The sequence below is a fragment of the Sylvia atricapilla genome, chromosome 10, assembly GCF_009819655.1.
Source record: "Sylvia atricapilla isolate bSylAtr1 chromosome 10, bSylAtr1.pri, whole genome shotgun sequence".
Classification (NCBI taxonomy): domain Eukaryota; kingdom Metazoa; phylum Chordata; class Aves; order Passeriformes; family Sylviidae; genus Sylvia; species Sylvia atricapilla.
The window spans coordinates 8,234,159-8,255,098 of NC_089149.1; the positions used below are offsets into that span (position 1 = coordinate 8,234,159).

Here is a 20,940-nt window from a genome sequence, read left to right on the forward strand (position 1 = left end):
GTTAATTAAATCATAATAAACAATTAACTTCCAAGTACAATCATATTGCATGCTTTTGGGAATCTTCATCATGCACTAGTGAACATGTTACCGGTTTCTGGATTTGAGGTTTACTAAGTATTTATTCAAGTTAGCAGGGCAAAGGAAAGGGGGCTCTTTGAAAAATCTTCCTCTCAATGACAGAGAGAAAAAGTGTTCTATGATTCAGCATTCCTGATATGTGAATAGACAGTCAACAGCCTGGATTTCAACTACATCACTCCACTTCAGAGTTAACATGCAGTTAGCAAGTTAGACACCAGTACCTTATACTAGCAAGCCCCTGAGAGTGGAATACTGCCTTGTACCTGGGCTGACTCATACAGAGAACAAAAAGCTCCGTTGTGCAACTTTTTGAATACAGTGAAACCAGAATCTTTACAGAGAAGAAGATACTGACCTTCCACATAGTAATTTAGGAGCAGAGGGTGTCACCCTCAGCTGGGTCATGACATCTACTGCTCCAGCTCTTTATTTATTTTAAAAAAGTATTTTCCATGCACAACAGATACCTACTCCTGACATATACAGAAAACTCAGTGTCTAACACCCAAATAAAATAAATATTTATTCAGAATGAGCCTAACATTCATTTTAACCTCCTTTAGGGCAAATCACTGCAAATATACCAGAAATATACAGCCAAGTCAAATGCTGCAGTCACACCTGAGTTAATACCCAAATCCAGCCAGTTGCCTTTAATTATCACTGACTCCTCAGAGAAAGCATTAAGAATATAATCTCTTTTTGCAAACTGCCTGGGGATGCAATGCAATTACCATTACGAGAAGATGCTATTTTCTTTAAAGATGCTGCACATACCTTTCTTTGCCATGCGCTCCAGTCTAACGCATCCTCCTATAAAATCATGATAAGATTTCATTTCTCCTTCTGTTATCCGGACAGCAGTGAAAGGCAGATTCCTGGGTACCTGTTGTCCACATTTCCGACACCGAGAAGCCATTGCCACAGCTCAGGAGACTCTTGTCAGGAATCTGCTCTCTGTTTGCTGGAATCCAGCCTGATTCTTCAGCCGTCAGTCCAGCCTGGTGACTTTATCCCACTTAGTTCATTCAAGGTCACCCTCGCCAGCAGGATGTTCACCATTGCAATTGGCTAAGACTTTTACAGGCTTACTGCCTGTGTTTGTCTCTCCCTCCTTGCTTTCAATATCAGTTTACTTTAATCTCTCATTCAGAATGAAAGCTGTGAACCTCAGCACAGCCCATGCCCTGAATGGCTTCCTTATCATTAATTTAAAGCTGTCTTATAAGCAACAATGAAGAGAGAAGATCCCAGAAGCACATTTCAAGATCACAGAATTACTCTTAATGAGCATGCCAGATATGTTCACAAAGACTTTTTCTTTGAGAAAAGGTTTTTCTTCATGATTTTTTGTCCCTTTCAGGCTCATGATTTTATGATTCTTCATCTCTGAGAATGAATTTTTTCACTTCTGCATTTCAGCTTGGACGGTGCAAGGAGACTGCTCTGCAGAGCTGCTCAACCAATTACTCACACGTCTGGCAGTGGCACTGGGAGGCTGCAACTGTACAGAAAAGCCCTCTGCTGCTGTGCACAGTCCCTGCTCATAAGATCTGATAATCGAAATGAACAGAGTAGCAAATGGAGGACAAGGGAAATATTGCTGGCAGACATGTTCTTCTAGCTGTGCAACCCCCCAACTAATTTTTTTTTAAACAAAGAAATTTGATCCATTAGTTACACACCAAAATCCAATATTTGAAGCATACATTTAGAACTCCCCTTTGAAGGGGCTGGATATTTAGCTGACTTTTTTTCCCCCATATAACACAAATCACTGGTTTGAGAGCCTTGTGAAGAAACTAGTTATTGGGGAACTGAGTTCAGAGAACATTCAATCCTGATACAGTGAATTAAAAAGGAGCTTTCCCTAGGATCAGCAGGGGACTGCACAGGAGATGCACAACAGGCACAAGGCCAGCACTGATGACAGTGCAAAGAATACAATGAGAACCCAGGGAATCAGGGCTGAGCTGCCACCCAGAGCTAAACTGCAGTGACCTGAGCACTGAACAAGTTTCCTGCAAGGATCTTACACACAGACTGAGAACCTTTGCCTTCCTCTGCCCCAGTCACAAACACCTGTTGGCACTTGACCTAGTGCCAAAGCATCCAGTGCTGTTCAGCTCCTGGCCTGCTCAGATCACAGCTGATCCCTACACATGGACTCGGAAAGTAGAAGGCTGATTAATCCAAATTAGTGAATGATCTAGAGCGGACAAAGATGTTCAGGAGAAAAAAACCCTCCTGTGGTCCATTACTAAAATGCCCAATAACTGGCTGGAGTGCACTGAATGCCTGTAGGCTGAAATATACAGAAGTCAACCCACCCAGCCCTACTTCTTTCCCATTCCACAAACTTGCAGTTTCTCCCCTGCCAGCTCTGCTGCCTCAGCCACACAGGGAGAGATGTTTAAGCTTCCTAACCCAGCACACACAAACTGGCTGTGTAGTCAAACAGCTACCAGACTTGAGAACTGAGTCTCAGAACCTCTTCTTTTGATGAAATGAAGCTATAAAGGACATTTCCACTCTTAAAGGTGAAAGATTCTGCAAACCTCACCTCCAAAGCTGGGCTTGCTATGTGGCATGAAGTTGCTTAATCTCCTGCTCTTTGCCTTTGCTAAAACCCTGCCTGCAAAGTGAGAACATTGATGTATTGAGCAGTTGAATAACCTGATTCACTAGCATTTGTAAAATATTTATTAGAGCTTCCATAGTGAAATCCCTAGGGGACAGCAATATTTTACAGATAGGCAAAGCAGTGGTACAGAAGGCAAAAATACTTTGTAGAAAACTTTCATGATGGGATAAGAAAACTAGAAACACAGCCCTGAGGTTTTATCTTTAAGCATTTCCTCCCTCTTTTCTTTCATAACAGGGGCTGAAGGTATCCTTCCTTACACTGACAAACACAAAATGCCTTGGCAAATGAACTTTTCTGACAATATATTCATGTCTGACATACACAGAATGACTGCATTTCAACCCTGCACACAGAGATAAACAATGAGGGAGAATCCAGAATTTGTGGAAATACATTTCTGTCTGTCACTCTTTCTCATGTACCCTGTTGCCCATCAGTATCCACATGGCTTAGGAACAGGAGGATCTGTGACAGGGTGCATTCCAAGGGGAAGAGTTGATGCTGGAAGTGGATGCAAGAAGAAATCTGCCCCTAGGTGTGAGCTTTGGAAACACAGGTAGCAACACAGCACACAACACAGAAATGATCTAAAATAATTTCCCAGTCTTTGCCTAAGAAAGCCTGGTCCATTACAATGCTAAATACAAACCTCTGCTGCCTGGGGTACCACTGCCATTACCCAACTTCAGACACAAAAATAAGCTGCCTGCAGCTGCTACACATTTAACAACAAGGCACATAAGGGTCACCTCAGGGACTGAGTGCTGTGATGCGAGGGCTGGAATGGATGGGCAGAAGGATCTGTTTGCTCTGCTGTAAGTTTCATAGCAGCTCCCATTCACAAGCTGGGCTAGTTTCTCCTGACACATACAGAAAATCTGACATAGGAGCACTGAGACTTGCCCTGTTTCCTATCACACAAATGACCTCTTCTGTACTGGTCTGGCTGTATCTGCACATGAGCTGCAGTGAGGGCTGCCTTGCAGGAATTGTTTTATGTAACCTGTTACCAAACACACACACAGTGTGGATGATGGAGAATTCACAAATGTCCTCCATTAGCTGAAAGGTACCAGTCTGTTTGAAAGCAAGTTACTGCTCTTTCCATGCAGAAGGTTGTAGTGCAGGGAACAGGTACAGGAAATGGCAGGCATGCTTCCCTGGGTCTTCTCCATAATAACACAGAATTGAAGGGCATTACTTTCCTGCTGCTCCAAACAACCATAGCAAAATATTTGGAAAATCTAAGGAAGAGGACATTTTCTGGTCATAAATTGCCAGCATTGCCTAGCAACAAAATCTGGGTTGGTCTGTCAATGAATAAGCAAGTAAATAAATGTAAGGAAGTGTCATCAGAAACGAAAAAAAAAAAATTAAAACCCCACACAACAAAAAGAAACAAAGAAAAAACCCCACCCCACAACCCATGCTACCCTCAGATGCCATTACCCAAAACATCCTGCAGAACTGCACTAGTTCCCAATTTCATTAGAAATACCAGTTCGCCTTGGAATTGATGCTCGCTGGAAAGTGCTTCCTGCCATGGCTGTGTGGCCAGAGGATGGCAACAAATTTAAAGTCAGCTCATTTAAATCCATTTAAGCTCCATATCTTTTCTCATGAAACGAGATGCTTCTGCCTCAAAAAGCAGTGCTGTGATGGTTGGTATCACTGTTAAGCACGAAAAATGCAACAAACACACTGGATCTCAACGATGCTGAGCCCAAGGAACATAATTTCTTGTAGAGAATCAAGATTTGAGTTTTGGAACAGCATTTTTGTGTCAGAGGAAGGAGGAAGAGAAGTCTGCTTCTGCTGCACATGTAAATGAGGCATCCAGAAAACACTCTAAAATACTTGCTGCTTGCAACTTACCCCACACCTCATTAAAGCAATTGAGGGGAAACAGGCATCACCTTTCCATCAGAGCCTTGTAAGAACCATTAAGAAAGTTTAGTGTAGAAGAGACTGAAAAAATTACCTCTCTTATCCACAAACATTTTAGAAATGACAAAACATAAAAACCCAACAGCACAAGGTATATTTTTTATCCATGAACGCCAGCATCTCCACCCCAATATATGCATTTTTCCACAAATCTAAGAAATAAGTAATCTAAATCCAATGCCATTATAAAGACTGATACACACAGAAGCTAAGAAAATAATCTCTATTTCTTTCCTGAAACCCTGCTTCACTTTTTTTTATTTCATGGTGTTTTATCTGATGTTTGAACTAATTGAACTAATTTGATAGCTATGCTGAAACACGTTTTCATTTTACATATACCTCAATAACCTTCCTTCTGCCTTCCTATCTCCCAGATCATGAATTTGATAAGTCACAAGGCATTTCAGTAATTTCACACAAAGGCTTCTTTTCAGAGCACTCTTGGTGCAATGGTAACATCCATTCCAGTGTTCAGCTAGAAAACAGAAACTAGTCTTTTTTATTAACTTTCATTTATTTTCTTCCAACTAATAAAAAGCAGACCAGGACTTCCTCTCCCTCCTTTTTTAATAAAGAGCTACATCCCAGGCATTGTTTTAAACCCCAAGGAGTTAAAGGAACAAGCAGAGAGGAAAACATCTCTGTTCCTGAAATTCCTTGGAGCGTACAGCACTGTTGCAATTGCAACATGCAGTTCCTGCACTAGAAGGCACTAATTCCAGTGCCATATGGCTTCAGAATCTCATTACACTGATCTGCTTAAAGTGATTTCTTAACGGACAAGCAAAACATTTTTGGTCACCTTCAGCAGAGGGAAGTAACAATTCTGCCACTGTTGACGCACATGAACTCCCACGCAAACTGCCACAAGCAGGAGTGAGCAGTGAAGATCAAAGGACAAACTTAGCCAAAGAACTTTTGTTGTCATCTCAAAGCTGTGAAGACATCAAGGTTATTCAAGGACCATTACCATCATTAAAAAAAAAGGAAAAAAATGCAAAACAAATAAACAAAAATGCAGACAAAAAGAAAGCCCCAAGCCAATGACATCACTGCTGGATTAGATAAGATTCTCAGGAGATCAGGAGATGAGCAGAATCTTCACAGGCCAAGCAGTTGGCACAAATTGCTGCTGCACCTGCAGGGTTTATTCTACCTGGCTCTCTTGATCTCTGCAACTAAGAGTGGATCACCAAGAAGAGAAGGCTAGCCTCTGTTTGGCAAGATAAACAAACAGAGCCCAGAGTTACCAAAGTGTAGCTGGCACAAAGGTAAAGAGTAGCTAGATCCAGGATTTAGGCTTGGTTGCAAAGTTATTCTAGTCTTGATCATGAAAATGCTTACAGATAGACCTAAGTGAAACTAAGAGCCTTTCTGAACAATCTGCCCAAAATATAAATGGCTCTTGGCCTAAAGTCATGGGAATAAACTGAGTGACAAGTAAATGCCAAAGAAATACAAGAGAGAGACACTGGGTAACGCAGAGAAGGTTGTGATCTATAAAACCAGGCATGTCAGATCCTCATTCTCCAGCTCCTAAATGGGCACAGTTTTTGTGTCATGGCCCTCCAGCAGCTCCATGAGAACTGTGAAAGGACTGATTCTGGATATTAACAAGGAAACATATTTTCTCTTCTCTGTACTCTGCCACTGACACAGAGTCACCTCCAGGGCATGGTAACCCTGATCCTTGCTGTCATCCAGAGCACTGCACTGGATTCACTGCACATTCCTCTTTCTTTCCTCCTTCACCTTTTTCTCACTGCAAGGAACCTCTGGAGCACTTCCAGTGCAGAACAGCTGCTGGATCCACGCAACCAAGACCACCAGGACAGCTTCTTTCCCTGAGGAGCAGCTGTGCACATTCCCTGATGGAAACAGCTTTTTTTCTTTTTTTTTTTTTAGTTTTTTGTTTCTCCTTTTTTTTTTTTTTTTTCTTTTTTTTTTTCCTTGCAATTCATAACTTGAAACAGATAAAGGAGAACCAGAAAGACACAGGGATAAAAATAGCATCTGTGAGCATCACAAGGGCTGTTGATACTCCAGGCTTTTGGACACATGCCAAATGTTAGCTGAACAGGAAGAAAAAGCTTCTCACATTACAAAGTACAGTAAAGGCCTTTCCAATGTTCTCTTGCCTTCTCTCAAGCACTCAACATCAGTTACCACAAGGGGTAGGAGATTGGGCCTTAGGGACTATTGATTTTTCCCTGTTCGCCTGTCTGTGTACTGAGGTTCACTCAGTCATTCTGTGCAGTCCACAAGGAAAAAGATGCTCTTGTAGAGACTTTCCTAGACACTGCTTTGCCTGACTGGGCTCTCAGCTGGCAGATACACATCAAACACACTCCTTTAACATCCTCAGGGCAGGGCTTGTGTTCATCTAGGGAACTGAGGATAAAATCAGTCCAAGAGGAGTTATTCCCTCTGCTCTGGCAATTGTGAAGTACACTTCCTTTTTTGTCCCCCAGGCCAGGGCTGCTGTAAGAAACCAGAGGTTTATCCTGAAGGATCTGGCCACACAGGTGTTTGTGCTGAGCACCAGCAAATGAGAGGCTGGAACACTCTCTGTGTGCACCCACAAGTGCAATCACACAGGGCAGCAGGATGCTGGCATACACCTACACCCACATTAACAGGAATTTGTCCTGCTTAGTGCAGAGCTGTTCCTTCCTCATGTCCACCCACAGCCTGAACCCCTGCACCATTCCCAGCCCAGTTTACCCACCCCAGCTTTGTATCTAAGCCACCAGATGTAAGATTTAAGGTTCTAGAAAGACACAATCTACAGGGTGATTTCCCAAGTCACACCAAAGCCTGGTGTGAAGCAGGAAGATAAAGGTATGGATAACCTGCTAACACCAGTGTGCACCATGTGTGCACTTCCTTCACCTCTCCCCACCTGCAGCACTGCACCACGCACAGGCACAGCAAGGCAAGACATTACCACACACAACCACACCCCAACCCTCTCCCTCTCCTCCATAGCCAGCACAATTCTTAGGTTTTGTCACCACACCCAATCTCGAATATGTAAATAGGATAAATTTACAGGAAACCAAGAGTTTCAATCCTTTGTCAAAACCAGGCAAGAGCTGCTAAAATTACATGGAAAAGGGCCAGCTTGGGATAGAAAAAGCATAAGCATGAAAGCCTCATTTCCTTTCATACTAAGACTAAAATTATTCATGGATCTATATTAGCAGGCAAGTATGCCCACACAGTAAAAGAAGACATCTGTAAATCAGCTTCAGGTGCAGAAAGAGCATAGAGCTGCACCTGAGTGAACTTTTCCTACAGGAAGCAGCACCAAGGTTTCTCTGCAGCATTACACTGAGGCACAAAGACCTTCCCTGTCAACTCCAAGATTCCCACATGCAGCATTCACGTGCTGGGAGGGGCTGAGCACTTTCTGCACAAGGTGAGACCTCCAGCCCACATGAAATAAGGACAGTGCTTTGACTTCAACAGCACCACAGACTTAAATTGCCTAAAGCTAAGTGGTGCCATGTTCTGATGAGATAAAAAATTGCTCTTTTGTCTGTCAGGAAACCCCATTACAAATGTTTTCTGCTGACCAGCAAAGATTAACTCAATAAAATGTATCTAAATCCCACATCCGTTTATGGACCTTAGTCCCAGCAAGCGTAAGTTCACTTCATGGCACGGAGCATTAAATAATGCTTTGTGCTTCTCCAGTGGTTCCCATCTGAGCACTCTGGCATGACAGAGAAATCACTACTCCCATGAAATAGACTATTTCCTTTCTAATTGCCAATAAAAGGATACACTTTAAGAAGAATATTTTTGCTTAGATATATTTGAGTATGCATCTGAGAGCTCTTCGAAGAAAGCTTGTGGGGGAAGGAATAATTTCACCTAAAGTTTTGCCTAAAAATGGGGAGGAATATGCCAAAAGCATATATCCACACGTCTCCCACTGGCTTGAGAGCCGTTTGAATCAGCTTAACAATAGTTTTAACCACTTCTTTGCTGCTCCTTTGTAGCATAAATGCACATAATTCTACACAATATTTTCTTGTCTCCTGTTCAAATATACTTGCTTGAAGAATAGCAATCAATTGCAAAACAAACCAAAAAAACCTCCAATATTTTTAATTGTATCAGAAGCATTATAAGAACCCACCAGTGAACGTTAAAATTGCAATACAAATAATGAAGCATAAGGAAAAAATTCTTCATCTGGGAACTGAATCCCAAGGTATTCATACAGTTTGTCTAAGATCAATTGCAGTTACTGCACTAAAGCTAGGAAATAAAGAAATATCTACTAACATACTAAGATACATCCCTTTCTTGGTTGTAGCCTTAAGCATGCCACATAGAGTATTTCTCAATATTATTTATACCATTTGTAGATATCCCCATCTTTCCAACATTGAATTTAAAATAGGGTTTTCTCATTAAGATTTTGCAGCATTATTTGTATCAGTCTAATTACTACTATGCACACATTCAGGGTCAGCAGGTCTCATAGTGAAAACTGCTAACTGGAACTGCTAAGAATGAACTAATTGGGTAAAACAAAAACAAAACAAGGAGTTTTAAAGTCAGGCTCAGTGACTGATCCCAAATATGAGCACTGGCAGTGGACAGGCCAGGTATTTTAGAGCATGTGAGCTCTACTGAGAAAATATTTTGCATTTGGCAGCAGCATGGAGTCAGGGTCCTGAGTACACCAGTCAGCCTGAACAACTGCCAGAGCCTTCTCACCTGAGGCTTCCACAACACATCCTCTACCCAATGCTTCAGCTACTGCATTTAAGAGGGTCCCCACTCCCTTCCCCTTATGCTGTGCGTGATGCTGTTTTCAGCTGGTTTCTCTGCTGTTCCTGACCTGAAGTTTAGGATTTTTAGATTAATTTAGACTTGATATATCATTAGAATGTCTCCATCTTTGCTCAGGTATTGTAGGACAGCTCTCTGGGGGACAACTCTGTAAAATCCTGCCTTTCAGCTGACCTGAGAAGGGTCTGGCCCTATCCTTGAGGGTCTGGGGCAGTGCAAACTGCAGTGCTGCTGTGCCCTCTGCTGCCCTTTCCCCAGTGGAGAAGGAGGCTGCCCTGGCACAGCTTCTTCCTGAGATCAGCACACACACACCCCTTCCCCAGGCAGCAGCCCTGCTCCATTATCCTGCTGGAAAGAGGATTCAGGGGATGACTGCTTGTGTTTCATTTCTCCTTCCCACTGCTGGACAGGGAAAACCTCACGAAGTGGGTGACATCTCAGCTCTGAAGGGGAGAGCGGGGCAGGCAGTGTGTGGCCTATACAGAGATGCTGTTGCAGACGTTGGGGTAGAATGGGCACAAAATGAGACTGACAAGCTCTTCTTAGCTCTGTCCAACCAGTTCTGCTCCTCACAGGGCACTTGCTGCCAGCTCTCTGCTGCTATTCAAGATAAAATTATGCACAAGGCTCTTGATGCACAAGAGCCTAATTCAACATGATCCAAAATGACAATTGCACATTGCTGAAACTGCATTCTATCCTAGCTGAAAACAAAACCAAGACTTTTATGAGCTATCAACAAAAATTACTAAAAAGTTTACCTCAAACTGAATTGACTTCAAAGCCAGCTGTGAAGCCTCTCCTAGTTTTGTCAGTGTGGAAGGGGAAGAGATACTAGACATAGATAACGGTACAAATATCTGAGACAGATGAAATGATGAGAATAGTTTAGAATCTCTCATTTAAAAAACAGGAAGTCTGTTTTCACAGAATAAGCCGATCACCAAAACAAGGATTAATCAGATTTTCACAGGAACCTTCCTGCACCAACAACTGGCATGTAGTTACTGGGAGCTCTCTGATCAGTTATGCACCTGCTTACAGCTCAGGGTCATGCTAAGGCCACAGCTATTTCAGTTTGAAATAACCTTTTCTCTGGATATTGCAAGATCAATAGTATGGCTTCTATGTATGTCATCAGCTTTGGCTTTTATGCTGCAAACACCAATATCGATCCCATCAAAAATTAAGCCTTGGCTTCAGAGACCTCTAAACCTCAGTGTAATGGATAACAGTGAACTTCAGACTCATAGAGGGAAAATATTTTTAGTCATGCTTTGTTAGGTGAAGGGTTATTGATTGATAACAAGAAGCAAGCTCTCCTCATAGTAATTCTAGCCACAGCTATTTGGTGAGAATATGAAATCCATACCAGATAAAAATGCATTTGAAGTGTAAAAGTTGTAACATACATGAATAACAGGCGGCATATTCAAACTTCTCACATCCGAATAATCTAATTTTTACTTATCATTGCTACTAGAGGTGTGTGTGTTTGCTGCAGGTCTTTCCTCGATACCTGTCTGTCAGCATGTGCATATCCTTGGAAAGTTATTATTAAACTGGAGATATTGCAGTAATAATAACTGGAGATGCCAGTAACTGTGGGCTAATTGTCTGCCTCTTTATAACTAAGATTTTTATGGGTCTTGGAATTTAAAGGCAAAAGTCAGTCTACTGAAATACTGACAGACACCCTCTCTGGTTTTAGATTTTCTTCATCTCTTCACATTGAACTGGAAGTGGTTTTCCAGTTAAAATGTGAATGACTCCTACAAAATCTCTGGAGCTCAAGGCATGTGAGAGGAAAGTCAGATCCTGTCAGCAGCTGTTGCCAGGCAGCCCACAATGCTGTACATCAGCATTGTTTGTCTTGTATTTATGTCTCGGAACTGCAGATAACTGCTCTTGTATTTGGGGCCAGCTGTAGACAATTCATTGCCCAAGGGAAACTGGAAATCACACAGCTCCCGGTCATGCAGAGGAAGCAAGAGCTAAATGGTGTGCAGCCCCTCATATCTCGTTGCCCTGGGCAACAGCCTGCAGTGTGGAAGTGGCAGATCCAGCCTTCTCATATGAATTGTGTAACTCATGGTGTTAATATATGGATTGATACTATGACAGCCTCACTGTAGTACTATTGGGGTGCTCACACATTAGGTGATACGGGTGGATGCATAAACAGTCTCAGGATAAGAGCTGTTGATTTCCATCCAAGATCTTTGAGGCACAGATGGAGGTAACTGGAAGCACAGAGATTACAGGTTGCACTCACGTATGTGGGGAATCTGAATCCAGATCATCTCAGCTTGGCTTTCCTTGAGCTCTGACAAACTAACTCAGGATCCTCATGTGAACCCGGGACAATGCTGACAGTAGGTGCTAACTCTGTGCTGCCTCTTATACCTATTTGGAGCAGGGGCTACAGCTGGGTCAGCTACAGCTGAGTGCACTCAGACAAAAATATCTGGTCCCATAGAGTGCTGAGTACCAGCAGTTCCCCATATTCACACAGAAATAAAGAGCTCTTTGCAACTTCTGGATCAGAGCCACTTTGTTGTAATATTGATGACAGATCATTTCCCATCACCTCTTTGCAATGTTTCAAAGGATTTTGGCTTTTGCAGAAATTTAACCTTTGCTCCCATGCTTGAGTAATCCAGGTCAGGAATCAGTGACTTTTAAAATCAAAATAACATTGGACTAACATTCCAAAAAGGACCTTTGTGTCTCTGTTTAAACTTCCATAGAGTCAGCTTTGCATCAACTGTAACAGTCCTGCACTTACTGCAACCGAGTCTCCAGAGAACTTAATCTGTGTTGCATTCATGTACCTCTGGAATCAGGGAAGCTCTGCAGATACAGGAGAGGGCTGGGCTGGCTGCCTTGAAGGGCCAAACAAGCGCCTCTGTGCTCAAAGCAGGAAAGCTACTGTGGGATGATAGTACCTTATACTGGAGCCAAACCGTGGGCACAATCCCCTTTGAGACACGCAGAGTAATGACACAGAAATGAGTAGCAGTCTCCAGGAAGGCACGGACACGCTGTGCTTTGGCTGTGCCTGTTTAGCTCCTGACTGCCCAAAAGCTTCAGCACCCAAAGGCCATGACAACAGTGATTTTGGAACAATGCATTTTCAAGAACATGCCAAATACAATGCGCAGGAGGTGCAAAGCTGTTTTTGAGCTGGAGTGTGGGTGCATGTGTGTTGTTCTGGCAAACAAAATAGATAATCATTTCATGACAGCATGGATTATTGACCCTGGTAGTCTGTTTTTCCTCTGGCCATTTTTTTGGGATATTGTACTGTACTGTCAGGTCTCTGCAACAGCTAGAAAAGATGGAGACAGAACACAGCAGCTTTGTACACTAAATCCTAGGGTCCACAGAAATTTATGATTGTCTGTCTCAGTTCAGGACTTCATTCCGTACTACACTGCAGGGAATATTCTAATAGAAAACAGGGTGAATGCAGAATTATATTCAGAATAATTCATTAATGCAAAATTATTTGCAAGTGTCTGCTGAAAAGTCACCAGCCTTCTGCAATGCCACACTGCAAATAACAAGAGGTAGGTGCATATAAATGTAATGTATTTCACCCTTGAATGAATGCTGTTGCTTCAGACTTTACCAGCCTGAGTTCACATGTTGGACATGGCCCTCCTCCAGTACATGAGTTCAATCATTCCTCAGAGGCAGTTACACTTTTGGACTCACAGATGCTATCTGTGTTGTGCTAACATGACAGTGGAGCTTGAAGATACAGTGATCTCAACCCAATTGTCCCCTACACGTCTGTCCCCATGCCAAAGTGGAGCCTGCTGTCCTTGGCTCCACTAAACTCATGAGCTTTTTACAGTGTTCCTGCTCCCTAAGCAGTACCTCCTTCCAGGCCATGACTTACAGATCACTTAGGGTATTTATAAGTGATGTTTTTCCATCTCTGCATGTAAGAGTTGGCTGTTTCTTCACCCATTCTCCCTTCTGTTCCTTGGTTTCAGTTCTGGCAGTGTCTGCTGCACTGGTTAGTGTGAGTCACTGATTAACAGTGATCCATGTGCCACATTATCTCTTTCACATCATTCTCCAACATTTTCTCACGTGAGCAGGACCTGGCAGCTTTGCAGAGAACTTAGATTACTCCCAATTATTGACCCACTGATCACCTGGGGCAATCCAGATGTTACTGTGCTGAGCTCTAAAGTGAGGTACAAGCAGCCTGGCCAGCAGGCTAAAGCACAGCCTTAACACAAAAGATGTATGGTTTCTCTTCTCCCAAACACTTGAACACAAGCCCAGCTATGAAGAACAGGAGAAAATACACAGACAGGACTAGAGCCATGTACCTGACACCTTAATGTCAAAATTATTTTAGCAGTCATCTGGGCTCCATTCAGAAAAGTTCATCCTAGATCAAATGTTAAGTCCAGCCTTGGGAGTAAAAGAGGCCTCAAGTGTGGTACAGAAGAGGGAAAAGAGTGACAGCAATGGAATTTATTAACTTTCTTCCTACTAATTGAGATGACCTGGTGCTGCAAGTACCTTCCCAAATCCTGATCCTGTTTCCCTCAGGGAGATGTCCGCTCAGGGAAACTCTTGGATTCAGGCACCATATGGAAGGCGAGAAAAGGGGATTAAATAAAAGATGAGGCAAGAGGTGGAAAAAGGCCCTTGTATTTAACGAGCTGCCAGACAATGTGATAGATGTCAGCTTAGTTTAATTTCCAGTAAGGCCATCTGAGCTCCCCTCTGCCACAGTGATAGGAACAGACAGGGGCCCCTCTCTGCCTCCTTTTGGTCCTATTTGCTTTTTAAGCTTGGGCCTTAGCAATGCAGATGGTCACTACAGCCTGCCCTGTTAGCAAGCAATGACTTCTGCTGGCATCAGCATCTCATTGTGCCTGACTCAGAGACCTCACACAGGAGGAAACCTCCTGCACTTGCTTCACCCTGGAGATTCCTCCCACTTCCTCCTTCCAGGTAACCCAGGGCTTGCCCTGGAGTGCTTAAGAGGCAACTGGGAAGTGCCACAGTCTGACTGGCTCATTGAATGCTGCTGTCATTTTCCCCTTGCCTTTGACCTAAGCTACCTCGTTCTTTTTTTTATTAAAGATTGTTATTTGATAGCAAACCCTCTCCCCACCCTCAAAAAATAAAAAACCCACAAAAAACAAACCAAACAAAACAAAGAAAAAGCCAAGATCTAACAAAAGACTACTATATAGAGTTAGCAAGAGCCTGCTCTGGAAGTCAGAGGTTTCTGCTTTCTCCTCCACTCAAACTGCCAATAGAGGGCTAACTTTGTCTGAAATAGAGGCCTGAAACATAGGAGGCCTCAGGAAAACCATGAGAAGAGCTGACCCAAACAGCAAACAGACAGACTTCCTTTTGGCTGAAGCATGTATCCTGGAATAACTCATTTGAGTCCCAACTATTTTCCAGGCACTAAAAAGGAACAGCAGAAGCCAGTAGAGCTTCTAAGGATGTACAGGACCTGGAATCTGGTAAGTACAGCTCTGGGAGGGACCATAGGCACCACCACTACTAACAGATAAACCTGGATCCTGCCACCTGACTTTCCTTTACTAATTTCCTTGTGTATAAAACACTCCTCCATGCCAACAAACAAACACCTACAAGTCATTACTGAGGTAGATTAGAAAATAAAGGACAGAGGGAGGCTGTTGTAGCATTAGATTTAATAGCAGCAATGGAGAAGCTTTTGAAAGAGAGAGTGACTTAGAGATTGACAGATTGGATCACACCTCAGCACCATCCAGCCTAGTTCCCTTTCTCCAACAGTTGCCATCACAACATGCATAAGTAGAAAGTGTCAAAACCTTGCAGCAAGCAGATGGTGGATAGCTACTCCAAGTCCCTTTTCTCCCCAACATCCTGGTCTCTTACTGGCATGAGAATGAAAGCTTAGGGTGCAACAACCACTTCGGGGGAGGGTTTTAATAAATGAGAAAACAGGGCTGTAAGCAGGCTTTCATTTCTTTGAGGCTCTGCATGGCTCTCTTTAGAGCATGCTGCTCTGAAAGAAATTAGTAATAGTATCACACCTGTATATTGCAAGGTTTTTCTTAAATTATGGTCAAGGATGCCAGGATCACACCCCATATGAAAAAGTATTCACCTCAAGTAAAAGATGGAACGTGAGAGAGGAACATTTCTGAGCTGTTTTCTCCTGAAACTGAGGCAGCCTTAATGCATGCTACTGTTTCTGGGAAGCTCTTTAGTCACCTCTGTCTACCTGAACATGAGGCCAAACTATCATATAAGTATTTTGTCTTGAGACAAACTAGTGTTCTGGATACCAACTCAGCAGTTTCTTACAATCTTTATTTCTGATAATGTCTCTGCAAACCAGGTTAGAATGTGGGTTTTAAACAAGTCTGTGGGACTTGCAATATTCTACATCTTGGAAAGTGCACCAGGCACATCTGCACATTTTTCATGGATTTCTGTGAGAGCTTAGTTTCCACTTTTTATAGATATAAAATTTGCAGCATTAGCAAAACACTTTTAAACAGTTCCTTACTAAACAGTTTCCAATGAAACAGCTGCACAGAATAGGCCATATAGAATGTGGCAGAATTAATAACCACAATCTAGGAACAAAAAAGTAAACAAGTAGCTTTTTTAAGCTGTGAAACTAAAAAAGATAAATTGCTACTATCTCTCCTTTCCCACATCCTACCCTCCCACACAGAATCTCTGAGGTCCAATAGAATGAGCTTATTTCCCTTGTCTTCACTCTTTTCATCTTTTTCTTCAGATACTACTTTAATACTTGGCATGAATTCAATATTTTTGACCTTTATCACGTCACCAAGTTTGGTAAAAATTGGCCAACAGTTCAAAAACTTTACCGGGGTACAGAGATAAAGATGCAGATAATATGATTAAATCTCAGTTCTTCTATAGAATTAGGTTAATGGGGAAACTTCAACCTACAATTTCTCATAAGCATGAGATCCCAAGCAAATTTAGCTGACCCATTTCAGCAGTTCTTTATTGTCATATTTAACTGGGAATGTAGTGATAGATGCCCCTCCTGTGCCTGTATGTTATTTTGGGGTTTGGAAATCTGGTGTGTTGTGCTCAATGGAAAGACCAGTTTCCCCTTGCTGTGCACCAGAAATCCCTAAGTAGGACAGAGACACAGACATGGTTCAAAAAGAGTTCCTGAAATGCATGAATGCTCTAAAACAAAGGCAAGAATTTTACGTTGCAGAGGAATTTGATTTGATTTAAGCTGTTGCAAAGGAGTAGCAAAGGGCCTATTTAATATAAATAGTTAATTTCTTAAAATATCCCTTTTTTGTGTCCTTGATGTCCACAGACACATATCAGAAACATTGCAATTGTCTGTCCAGCTGTGACATATTAGATTATTTGTGGCTTTGTAGCATAAAGCAGATTCTGTGACTTGTGATGCTTAGCCACTGGCCTCGGGTGAGTGCCAACTTGGGTTATTCCATTCTGTTGACCTAATTTCCTCTCACACAGTCAGGTAGATGCAGTATCATCCTTTACTTACTGCCTCAAATTATAACACAGCTTCTCTTCACACACACAGGTATTTTACTCTGCTCCTCAACTCTGGAGGTTAAGTCAAGCGTGATAAGAATCGACATACTATGGTTAACAGATGAGAATTTTAAGTCCAGGGATGTCAATCCTAAACTAAGTTTGTTCACTGACTTTCCTTTTGATTTCCATCAAGTTGCTTAAATTCCTTTTTGTTTGTTTGTTTGTTTTCATAAAATGAGAGACGGGGGAAATACGAGTGTGTAAAATCAGATGAAAGCCGACAGGAATGTATGGGGTTATTTCTTGTATGTAACATTTGTGCAATGTAGTGTTTCTGCAAATTCACATCAGTGCCTCTCCTACCAGGGCCACTGTCAGTCAGCCCATCTGGGTCCAGCTAATACTTGAAGAGGAGGAGCTCTTACAATTTCATTGAGAACTAAGGGAAGCCTCTAACAAAACCCCATCTCCTGTGTGGTGTGGAATTCTTTACTGGCAAGAGAGGAGCCAAGCTGCTGGCTGGCCTTTTGAGACAGCTCACATTAGTTCTGGCAGTTCCATCCTATCATAAAACCATTTTAAGAAAAAAATCTGCAGAAAGCAGGGCACTGGGTGGAGGTGCTTGTGTGTGCAGCTGTGCCCAGAATGCTGCCCACACATAGCAAAGCTGGTATCAGACTTCTGGGGGCCAACTGCCAAGTGTGGGTGGGTAGTGAGAGCACAAAAGCGTATTCCTGTGGGCTTTGCAGGCTGGAAGAGCTGTACGTGTTCCCACAGGCAAACAACCAGCACCAGGCATGGCACCCTGCAAAGCTTTTCCCTCCCCACCACAGAAGAGCTGTCACGTGCCCACCTACCCAAGGGACACACTTTTTCCAAAATTGATGAGTGTTTCCCCAACACCTCCCAACAAACAAGTTCAGTGAAAGTAGGGTAAATTAAAAAAAGACTCTTGACGTGGTTTTGGTTAACAAGATTGGGTAGTGCTGCTGCTAAATCTCAGATAGTAAGCAGAAAGCCTGCTAGCATTCACAAACTGCTCCTGTCCTAGGCATCTGGGGTGGCCCCTTTACCTCACCCACACCAGGACAGCAGACAGTCAGGAATAATCCCATAGAGGCTGAGGGAGCACAGAGCTATTTAAGGGATCTAATTTGGTCCTCTGTTGTTTCACACTGTTTGAAGATGTGCTACCGTGCAGGTTGGCACTAGAAAAGTACCAAGTCAAGAGAGCTACTGTGGAGCAGGAAAATACCTTCAGAGCTTTGATTTTGACCCAGGTGAGGCAGGTACTGTATGCATGAAGCAGGATAAGAAGCTTTTTTTGCTAGCACATGAACAGTGTAACACAACATGAGTCAGCTAATGAGGGATGAAAGCTTTTGCCCAGGACAGATAAGTTGAGCCCCAGGCAGTTAACAATGTGACACTCTTATTGACACATTAAAAATAAAATGGTGTGTCATTACTTCACACTGACCAAAATGATCCCATAAAGGTTTTATTGAAAACGTAAAGGTCTTTCTTTTTAACGTTCCCATAAAGTTCTTGTTTGGCATTTTGCAAATTTTGTGAATAAATTTCTTCTCTGTTGCTCTTGCGTGAGCTGGGAGCTGTGCTCCCAACAAAGAGCTGGCTACATTCTAGAGAGTTTGAATCCCACCATCCAAGTGGCACTATGAGGGTGAGAGTTGTAAAAACAGTAAACATGATAAATGGCCAGGCCTCCCCTCAGTTTGCTAAGGCTGAGAGCCCTTTCACTTTTTTGAGCTGTAAAGATTCCCAATGACCACACAAGACAAGCTTCCCTGCAGCTTCCCAGGAATTACTCTTCTAATAAGCTACTGCTGATTCAGCTAAAGCACCCATGTTACAACATGTGATTCATAAACATGGTGCATCATCATCATGGGTTTGGAAGAAATGTTCTTCCTTCAGCCAATAACAAATGTTTTAATGTTATTTTCTTCCCTTTTTGCATGACCGTTTTTACCACTTACATGAGTCAACAGAAAATGAACTCGGCCTACAAAAAGGCAGGCAGACTCCACAAGCAGGGTCTGGTTGGTAGGTTTCAAATGGCTGGGAAAATGGTGGGATTATCCTTCCCTGATGGAAGCTGATCAGCAAGACTCTTGCCTCAGTGTGGAATGGAACAAACACCACAATCTGTGACCTTTGCTCCTCTCCTGAGGACTGGCCTGCTGGTTGACCTCCAGGAAAGCAGTAAGACTCCCTAGCATCAGCCTCATGACCCAGAAACCTCTCTTGAATTTAGCAGAGAACAGGGGAAAGGTTCATCACCATTTCTAGGGTCCAGAGTGACTTCCTATTAGACAATAGCATTTAACACAGTAGGTAACATAATGCTATGTTACCTCTATGAAATCCCTTCTGATATCAAAGAGAGTCCTCAATATGGATGATGGGGACCTGCATTGAGTTTAACATGAAAACCAGAAGACATGCAAATCTTTCTGGCTCTCCTGAAATACTTAAAAAAAAAAAAAAAAAAAAAAAAAAAAAAAAAAAAAAAAAAAGGAACATGATTCATATTGAATTCCAAGTCTTCATTAAAAAATGTGAATTCATGTGACTCATGTCAATCTGAATTTGCACAATTGCAAAGAATTCATGTTGGCATTACTGGGTCAAAGAGCCTGCTGCTGCAAGCTCTCCTGGCAATCATACTCTCCCCCATACCAAGCTCCTGCTGAGGTTATCCTGGAAAAATTTTGGAGAGATGAGGCCTGATCTTAAATACTTTATTGACTTTGAATCTGCTTTTGTGCTATTTCTTTAGGCAAGATACTGATTGCATGTGCTCTATTAAACTTAGTTCAGCTGCCATAGCTAATATCAAACCAAGGAATAATGTTGGTCTATAACCTTACTTATATATTCTCTAAAAGTCAAATTTTGGTCACATTCTATTTTATACACAGACTGAACAAAGCCAGAGACAAAAGCATTTCAGGAACCTGTACAACATCTTTGGCATTCACAGCACATAATCCATTGCAAACACTGACAGCTATAAAATTTGCTTCTATGCAATTCAACTAAAAATGGTCTTTTTATGTGATGCAACACAGCTGCAATCTGCTTTAACTCAACTGTAGGTAACAAAAAAGGGTCCCAAAAGCTTTTCTCATCTGATATTTTAATCACCAGCATCTCCTACATCTTGCTAGTTTCAGGTTCCTAGTTCCTGGTTGTTCAGTCCTCAATGCCAGCAGGTGGGTATGCAGCTCAGATGCATAAGGATGTCAGTGTAAAGCATAGGGCCTCACCTGCATTCAGTGGCATTTGAATGTTAGAAACAGTATAATCAAGCCTTACAGATAGAATAGGTTTTGAGATCCTGTCCCTGCCCTAGCACCTTCCCGAAATCCTGAAACAGCAAATGCCAGGAAAAGATTCTCTGATAGTGAGCTGCTATTCCAGTATCACAAGCAAATGCACAGCACATTAGCGCCGCTGTTGCTCCAGCATCCTCCCACACCCCCTTTTCTCCATCACCTCCCTGCAAGAACTGTGCTCGGGTATTTTACACAGATCACTTCACAGGTAGGACACGCTGCTCTTACTGTTCCTGCTTTTCAGAGAAAACATGCTTGAAAAGCAAACCATCAATAAAAAGCTGTGTAACTGCCAAAAGCCAGGGATTCGCAGTCTCCTGATGGCTCCTATTTCACACACAGGTGTGATACTGTCACACAAAGGCAGCAGCACCTCCTGGGGGAACAGGGCCCCTGAATCCACACAAATGTAGTAAGAAGAAAAATAAAGATGCCTTACCCACATGGGTGATAACCGTAGTCAGTCGCTGGGTGAGCTCCTGATGTGACATCTCTTCTTCTTTTAGCCAAAAAAGCATTTCACACAGGGAACTACAGAGCATCCAA

The 20,940-nt window shown here is 42.5% G+C and overlaps 1 protein-coding gene across 2 annotated transcripts in view; it reads right to left on the bottom strand.

The window, feature by feature from the left end:
* Window positions 1–20,940, bottom strand: part of MCF2L2 (MCF.2 cell line derived transforming sequence-like 2) — a 154,286-nt gene extending 133,346 nt beyond the window's left edge. For both annotated transcript variants that reach the window (XM_066325797.1, XM_066325798.1), the window contains exon 1: window positions 20,834–20,940. In XM_066325797.1, the coding sequence (XP_066181894.1) occupies window positions 20,834–20,936 (103 nt within the window). In that variant the 5' untranslated portion in view covers window positions 20,937–20,940. The remainder of the gene's footprint in view (window positions 1–20,833) is intronic.